Raw genomic sequence first — 9,426 nt, 5'->3', positions numbered from 1 at the left:
ATGTGGAAGAAGTGTAGAATTGGCGATCAGATGATGTGGGTTCAAGTCTTAATTCTGCCCCTATTATCTGAGCGACTCAGGGGTGTTTTTATTTTTATTATGGGGGTCTTCACATGAGACTAAGGAGGATTAAATGAGAAAATGACAAGAAAGCATTTTGTAAACTTCAAATAAGGTAACTGGTGACAGTGATGATGATGGTGTCTAAAGTTCCATTTGGAATTATGGTTCTGGAGTGGCCTCTCCAATGAACCAGTTTAGCCAGAGATCACTCACACTTAGGGTTGCTCCAAAACTTTCATGGATTGTTCTGTCTTCAGTTACAGAATCCAGATTGCCTCTCCGCTCCAAGCCTTCCCCCTGTCCCTTCCCAACGGTCTCCTCTCAGAAGCGACCTGGCCATCAGTGCCTACGCAGCCACCACACTCAGTCAGCAGTTCCGACGTGTCATAGGAACCGCTGAATTCCCAGAGAGGAACCTCAACCTGAAGGTTGAGGTTCTGGTAAAAGCAGCGAGTGCGGGCCGATCTCAGGGAGGCGCTGTACCGACAGGGGGCGCTCTGTCCAAGAACTTCGGGGCACCTGGTGTGGGCCCTGGTGCAGCCACGCTTGATGCACAGCTCGCTGTCGTCCAGGAGATTGGAGCGCTTGTGGTTGCCCACACGGGTGCCATCAGGGCTGGGAGTGAGCTTGCAGTTGGCCAGAAGCCGCGTGGAGATGACGGTCCGCATTCCGGGAACACGGAGAGGCAGCCTGCATAGGGCAAAGCTTGGGGACAGGGGCACCCAGTGCCACCTGTATCTTCAGCTCTTCCCGTGGCCTGAGGCATGGCCCTGAGGTTCCCTTCTCCTCCCAGCGACTGCACGATTGTACCTTTGGTTTTACGGTAACACTTGCCATCTGTGTGCTGCATCATCAGTTATTTTGATCAGATTGGGGGTAATCAGGGTCATCAGGCCCCATATATTGAATCTTGCTTGGGAAAGGTTCCGTGCCAAGCATAGAGGCTGACAGAGGGGAAACAGATGCTAATGAAAACGTATGGGACTGGCCAGTCCAGGGTTAATAAGAATAAGAAAATAAAAAAATAGTAGTTACAGTTTGTTGATGCCTAATAAGTACCAATGTACATATATCATCACATTTATTCCCCGCAATCCTACAAAGGAGATATTCTCATTTTGCAGATGAGAAAACTGAGTCTTTGATACAAATATCTTTGTAAATTATTGACCCCAATATTATAAGGGAAAAAGGTTTGGAATAAATTGATTAAGAACAATAATCTAATAATGCATTTCTCTCAAAAAATTTCTTGTCCAAAAGAGGCCTGATTTCTTGTTGCTTCAACAAGATGCAAATGTGTGGGGCACTTCCCTTAGCGGACGGCTCAGCTGACCCTGTGACTGGAGTTTCTTCTAGTCCGCGGAGGATATAATTGTCAACCTAGAAAATCATAAACACGCACATGTGCACACACATATTTAATGAAATTATTTCATGTTGATTATTATGTAAAAACCCCCCACATGCCAGGTCTGTACTTATTCAGAATGGCTTGAGAAAGAAAGAGGAGGAAGCCCAAGCTTACTTAGTGCCCACGATGACCAGCCAGCTGGGGAGAGCTGGGCAGGGGGTCTGGACCCCGCGAGAAAACATTAGGGCTAAAAATTGTTACGTGGGGTTTGCATTGATATGAGTTCCAAGGGGAGCCCCAGCCCACTCAGCCCTGACCTGGCCCTTTACACATACTATCTGATGAATAGGTTTTTTATCTTAGAGAAAGTTGCTGTCCACCTCACACACTGCCCCTAGGCACGCATTCTGTGGCCTGGAAGTGGCTATCCCTTTGATTTAACATTCCCTTTAATGGGTACAAGACATGTGAATTTCAAGGTTTTTCCTCAGCGAATATATTCGTTGTAGCATTGTGTCTATTTGAGTTAAACAATTCAACTGTAGATACCTTACAATTCAAAACAATACCTCATATATACGATATACATAATGCAATCTGTTAAAATAGACATTAGAAATATGTTGATCCTTACATTGTAAGAGCAATATTGACAATTACTAAAAATTATTGTCTAGGGGATACTTACTGATCTTAAAGTACTTGGGGTCATCATTACACGTGGTTTTTATTCCTGCGTGATACAGTATTGAGGCATCAAGTGAACTGGAATGAACTTGAGCTTTAGAATCAGACTGAGCTGCAATCTTGATTCTCAAAATGACCTTGGACAAATTGTCTAACCTCTCGGAACCTCAGTTTCATTACCTGTAAAATAGTTCCTTCACTTGAAGACCAAATAGAAATGTTGTGAGAATTAAATGAAAAAATGTGTGTAAAACACTTAACACAGTTCCTGGCCAATGGTCAATTCAAAATAAATGACAGAACTTAATATCATACAGTCCTGCTAATGTGGATGTAGGGACTGGACGTCAAATTTACAAAACTTATAACATCTTGGAAAGTTAAAAAAAAATCTATCTTCCATTTGTCTCTTTTTAAAATAATAATATTATTAATTATTAACAATATTACAATAAAATGCAAAATGTATGTAAGAGAATCCCCACTCCCAAATCTGGTTTAATATGCTCTTAAATATTTTATATAAATGGAAAGTCGTGTTATTTCAGTGGTGAAGAGTGAATGTTACGTGGAGCAACTGCCATGGTTTTCGAGCAGTTATAATTTTCTCTTTGCGTTATGGAGCCCTTGTGCCAAGGGATTTCCTTTTAGGATACCCCCACACACCATCCTCTTTATTTACAGTGACAATTGGACTCAGAAGCTCAAGGCCCACGTCGTCACTGGCACTGACAGCTCGAGCTGCACACTGTACCCTTGACCTGGCTTGGGAACTGATGGGGTCAAGTGTGATAGATTTTGTGGCAGTGAACAAAGTGTTGAAGTCCACTTCCTGCTCTGGGCTGGTGACCCCATTACTGCTGCGCCGACCAGCCAGCGGTACAGGGTCAGGGTGTCATTAATGCTCTCAGCTGAGCAGATGGCTCCTGTCTTCTTATAAATGGAAGATTTGGGATTACAGGCCTAAAATGGGATAAAAAATAGAAGAAAAAGATGCATTCTCTTAGTTTATGTCTGTATAGATCAAATGTTTCCATTGACGGTAGCTGTGGCTGCAAACAGACTGAATACGTGTCACCCTGGGGATCTGAGCAAGAAGCAGAAACGGCAAAATGTTTTTAAAGTTTGTGGCTTGTCTCAGTAAGGCAAATTTTCTATTTTAGTCCATAGTATATCTGCTTTCATTAAGATGTTTCAAATGTGTATCACTAATGCTTGAGGGAGCATTACCCACCTACGGCTCCTGCTGGGCGGCTCGTCTCTCCATGGGGCTCCAGTTTTTCCAGTTCTGGTCACACTGCTCTGTCCTTGCCTCTCCAAGCCTCGTGGTGGCAATGGCTCCTCATTGCCGCTGGATCCTCGGTGCTTCTGCACTCGTCTTGGCTCCCTTAATCCTGCCTGCACCTCTGCAACATTCCCCTCATGGAACACTCTTCAGTTAAACACTTTTGAGTGTGCCATGGCTGTCCTGCTGGGACCTTAAAAATCCCTTTAGGAAGAATAGCATTTAATCATACACTTGGAGTCATCAATTTATTTGATCATTTATTCATGATCTTGGAACACTTCCTATGCGCCAGGTGTGGGGTTAGGTGTTGGACATAAGAAGAGTAATATGACATAGACTCATCCTTTCTCTCACTTTAGGAATTTAGAATGCATCATTTGCCTTAAGGCATTTATGCAGGTGCTTAGTAATATTCACAGTAAAGGAATAAGGCATAATATATAATATTCCAATCTCATTTTCTTACAGAACAGTATCACATCCACAGTGCTCATTATTTACACCAGTAAAATATTTTTTTCATGAATCTTAACATTTACAGAACAAAGTAGATCATATAATAGTTAAGAACAATAAGTAAACTACTGAATCTCTAGAAAGATGGGTTAAGAGTAGTTCTAGTTAGACTTTTTGGCTCATAGAGAGTTGCCACATGAATCACCAATTTTTAAAGAAATATAATGTAATAAAATATTCTTAGCACAAAATTATGATACATATTTCTTTTGGTTATAATTTTGAATTCAGATTCCCAGTTTAGCATCACAAATGTGGTTTCTGAAAACTAGGGCTTGCTCATGCCCATGTATTTTCCATTGACAAGATACAGGGAGCCACTTAGCGATAGAGGATTTGGGAGTTGAAAAATGCCCTCAGAAGTGAACGTCTGTTGAACATACATGATTACCAACATAACCGCAAAAGTTAAAAGGCTATATGCAAGATAGTCCCTCACAAGGGTAGTCATAGAGTTACCACATGGTCTCCCAATTTCTCTCCAAGTACCTGCCCAATAAAAATGAAAACATGCATCCACACAAAAACTTGTACATGAATGTACATAGCAGCATTATTCATAATAGCCCCAAAGTAGAAACAACCCAAATGTCCATCAACTCCTGAATGGTTAAATAAAATGTGGTATATCCATAAAATGGAATATTATTTAGCCTTAAAAAAGGAAGGAAGTACTGATACATACTATAATGTGGATAAGCCTTGAAAACATGCTAAATGAAAGTCAGTCACAAAAAATCTTATATTGTATGATTCCATTTAGAAGAAATGTCCAGAATATGCAAATCTATAAAGATATAAAGTAGATTAGTGGTTGTCTAAATCTTGAGGGGAGGGAGTTTGGGGAGAAATGAAGAGTAAACTGCTAATGGGTATGGAGTTTCTTTAGGGGGTGATGAAAATGTTCTAAAATTCATTGTGGCGAGGGTTGCACAACTCTGTGAATATACTAAAAGCCACCAAACTCTATAGTTTAAATGGGTGAATTGTTTATCCAAAGGTGTATATAGATGAGTTTTATTATATTTTAAACTTTAAAATATATAAAATTTAATGGGGGTAAGGCGGGGAAGGCAATCATTTTTTTGCCTATCATTTTTTTCTTATTGATGTTCCATTGATGTTCCATTGTAAAGTCAAAGAACAAAGTTTTATAAAAAGTCCAACATATTTGTGCTTGCTGTCAATTGAATTCAGTTGACATATTGTACTGTTAATATATGCCACAATACCAAGAACGGAAGAGTCTGAAGCACTGGTCTTTCAAATGACAATATGACCTTCAGGTCAAGAAGTGATATTGGGTAACTAGTCTTACTGTGGTGATCATTTCACAATACATACAAATATTGAATCACTATGTTGTATACCTGAAACTAATATAATATTATATGTCAGTTATATCTCAATAAAAAAATTGAAAAAAAAAGAAATGAGATTGGTGAATGAGTGAAGGAAAAAATGGAGATAGAGCTGCATATATGGCCCCTGCTCTGAAAATATTCTTTCAAGGATATGAGGATCAAATTATTACTTGCCCTTCATCTGATCATTATGAATTTGATTTATAGAGGGATATATAGAGGGCGATAATATATCTATATCTATAAAGAGAAATGTATATATGTTTTTTTCTCCAGTCATGCTCCAAATGTGGAGTCTTATTCTACAGTCTTGAAGTCACTAGATTTCTTAATACTTAGATTACTAGTATACTTAATCTATAGTATACTAGTATACTATAGATATAGTAATCTATAGCTGCATGTAGCCTCTTTTTCTTTTTTTTTTTCTGGGAAAGGTTTGCCCTGAGCTAACATCTGTTGCCAATCTTCCTCTTTTTTTTTTTCCTCCAAAGCCTCAGTACATATTCTATATGTATATTATATGTATATTCTAGTTGTAAGTCCTTCTATGTGAGGCACCGCCACAGCATGGCTACTGACAGACAAGTGGTGTGGTTCCATGCCCTGGAAAGGAACCCAGGCCGCCAGAGCGGAGAGCACTGAACTTTAACCGCTAGGCCATCAGAGCTGGCTCACAGTTTCTTTCTAAACACAGCTTTACTGAAGCTGCAGGTTGGAATTTACATTGCTTTCATGACATGGTATATCTGTTGATGCTGCTTGCCAAGTATTCCCTCTGGAAGATGAACTGAGTTGTGTCTTCAGATTAGGGTCTTGAATCTGTGTATAAAGTTTACCTCACAGCAGAACACTGAGGGCCAGACTCTGCCTGGAGTCTCTGAGTGTGTTTTATAGTTTTTTTCGTTTTACTTCATAGCCAACATCAGCAAACTCTGCTGATCTCTAATTGCCTGTGGTACTAGTTTCCTGTAGCTGCTGAAACAAATTACCATAAACTTGATGGTTTAAAACAACAGAAATGTACTCTCTCATAGTTTTGAGGGCCAGAAGTCTGAAACCAGTATCACTGGGACAAAATCTAGGTGTTGGCAGGGCTGTGCTCCCTCCAGAGGCTCTAGAGGAGAATCCATTTCTTGTCTCTGCCAGAGTCTGGGGGCTGCTGGCCTTTTGTGACATGTCACTCCAATCTCTGCTTTCATGGTCACATCGCCCTGTCCTCTTCTATGCGTGATCTCCATCAACTTCCTCTTATAAGGAGACTTGTGAATACAGTTGGGGCCTACTCAGGAAAATCTTCCCACCTCAGGATCCTTAACTTAAACTCAACTGCAAAGATGCTTCTTCCATACAAGGTAAAACTCACAGGTTCCAGGGATTAGGATCTGGATTCTTTGGGGGCCATTATTCAGCCTCCTACCTGTGTCAAATTCTGTTGTTTTGTTTCTACCTCATATTTGGAGACACACTTGGTGACACCCAGTTTCTGAACTCCATTTACCTTCTCTTTTTATTTTCACTTCTATTGTACTTAGTTTTGGTGACCTGCTTATACCTTTTGGCATCTAGCTCATTTTTCTAAAGTCAGGGCTGATGTTCCCAAGGGGACCCTATGAGACTCTGTCACAAGTTATGATAATATAAGTGAGCAAGGTCATTATAACCTGTTTAATTTCCTTAACTTCATAAATAGCAACAACTTGCTATTGAACACATATTTACCAATACAACTATAGAGTAAGTTTGGAAAAAAAATGACTAATAATCTTATTACTCTAACATGAAGTTATCATCTTTTCCAAGCATATCCTTTCAGTCTTCTCTATATTTTTAAGAGTTGCCATAGCAACATGATCACTGGTAATCTAGAATTCACATTATTCTATCAAGTGGATATCCCATAATTCAATTAATCATTTCCTGAGTATTGGGCATTTAGGTTGCTTATAATTATTCATTATTATAAATAAGGTTAGGAGGAGCAACACTGTGGTGCCTAGCGTCAAAAAATTTTTAGAATGCTTACCTGGTAGAAAACTAATTGCGGAGTCATCAGTGTTGGGCAGCTCCTTGTAGTCATCACCACCTGGGCTGAGCCCTGGAAGGTATAGCCGTGCACTAAGGACCTAGGGCTGGTGTCTTTACTCTGGTAAATGACTGACCTTAGCTGCCTATCTTTTTCATTCATCCTGTAAGTTGGCTCCTTAAATTGGGCCTGGGTACTGGAATAAAATATACAACACCTCTCCATTTAGAATTTACAGTAGCAGCGACATCATGGGGCACCTGGTATATATCCATCATGCTTTCCAAATCCCTAAGAAAACTAAAGTACTAAATGAGAAAAAAATGTATATACTTTTTTTCCATAAAAATGTTAACATAGGGGAAGAATATGTGAGAAATGAAAATAAGCCCAATCTTCCATACTGTGTAATTCCATTCTTGCTAGGAAATCAGGCATTTTTCATTCTTTTAGGCCACCAGATCACTTTCACTACCCAGCTATAGAATACACTATAGGTTGTATCTAGAATATACTAGGTTTTGTCCTAGAAGCCTAAAAAAATGTAGTTTTACTCCCCTGGCATATCTTACAGGGAGGAAAAGAATGGAACAGATTGACTTCATAGAAAGCACTGTTGCTAATGTCTCCTCCCCCCAAAAAGATGTATGCATAAACACTGCATTCATCTGAATGTAGTTCCTTAATAAAAGACAGACCAGAGAGAGCAAGAGAGTGATTTTCTGCAAAACATTGAAAGACTGGGATTAATTTCAGGTTCAAAACAGAATCTTCTATGGCTTTCTCTACAAGGCTGACAATGTGAATTTTTCCTGGACACAGAGGTACTCAGTGGGAAGTTCAAGATGGTTGCCTCATTTGGGGACTGCATCAGGGCATCTGTGGGGCCTATTGGGTGTATCTGAGAGTTATCCTGGCCAATATGGAGTTTTTTTTATTACTTTTAAAAAAACATTCATGAAGGGTTCATATCTCTCTGACATGTTAGAGAAGCCCAATAAATGTTTGTTGAATTTAATTGAGTTTACAAGATTTTTGATCCTGGTAGCTGGACAAATTGCAAGGTGAGAGAGGGTGATTTTCTGTTGGTAGATATCTACTCAGACAGGAATTAGACAGAACTGGAAGGGATCTTAACAGAAATGGAGTCCAAACTTCTCATTTTACAGAAGGAGAAGTGAGGTCAAGAGATATGAAGTAGTTTGGAAAAATCTCCTCTCTGATTGGGGAAGCTGATATTGTCTAGCAAGGAAGCAAAACCTGGGCTGATGGTAGATAAAGACTTCTCTACCTATAGATACAGACCATGTGGCAGTCAAGAGCCTTTTTAGTCCTTCCTCAATATTTGAGGGAAAGGCTTCTTGAAATGTTTTCCATCATTTGGCTTGAAATACAGGCTTGTTGCCATGTTGGCTTGAGAATAGGTTAAGTCACGTCTGAAACGCAAATTTAAAAAAGGTTTGCACAGGAACTATCTAAAAGATAATGATGGAGCACAAAGATGTGGTTTTCACAATAATTTGTAAACTGCGATGTATGTAGTATTAACCGAGGCATACTATTGGTTATTTATATTGTCACGTGAAAATTAGTTAAGAACTAATTGGGCAGTTTGGGGATTATGCAACTCTTCTACTTTTCTTTCTTCTCCCTTCTGACACTTGTATTTTTATCACTTTATTTTGTACTATCCTTTTTTTATAAAGGAGTTTGCAAAAGAAGGGAGAGTTGATGAAAGCATTTCCCTACCTAAGCGGCTCTGATAAAGACTCGTTGTGGAGGAAAATCAAGCAATTGGCAAAAAGGACCTGTAGGTTTATCTGCAAATTTCAGTTAGGGCACTCTTATCACAATAACCTGAAAAACTGAAAGAGGATGATGGTATATATCTATATAGTTGAAAAGTGCTTCACGTCTAGCATCAATGGGCAAAAGGACATCAACCCTTTTGTTCTTTTTTTTTTTATAATTTACTAGACATATTTTTCAAATACTATCTAGTTCTCAGGATTTTTTTTTTAACTCTCTCTTTTTTTTGCAGGGGAAAAGTCGCCCTAAACTAACATCTGTTGCCAATCTTCCTCCTTTTTCTTCCTTTTTCCCCCCTAAAGCCCCAGTACATAGTTGT

The 9,426-nt window shown here is 39.4% G+C and overlaps 1 protein-coding gene across 1 annotated transcript; it reads right to left on the bottom strand.

The window, feature by feature from the left end:
* Positions 1–288: 288 nt before the first annotated feature.
* On the bottom strand, positions 289–7,460 carry LOC147915837 (FRAS1-related extracellular matrix protein 2-like). Its single transcript, XM_087437209.1, is given in 5 exon segments — positions 289–762; positions 935–1,028; positions 2,771–2,968; positions 2,971–3,067; positions 7,299–7,460. Coding segments are annotated over 5 exon segments (993 nt in total). The 3' UTR covers positions 289–320.
* Positions 7,461–9,426: the final 1,966 nt, after the last annotated feature.

Source organism: Ceratotherium simum, chromosome 12 (assembly GCF_057802395.1).
Source record: "Ceratotherium simum simum isolate JZ-2026a chromosome 12, ASM5780239v1, whole genome shotgun sequence".
Lineage (NCBI taxonomy): Eukaryota > Metazoa > Chordata > Mammalia > Perissodactyla > Rhinocerotidae > Ceratotherium > Ceratotherium simum.
Note: the sequence above shows the minus strand (reverse complement) of the source record. Positions and strands in the feature narration are given on the sequence as shown.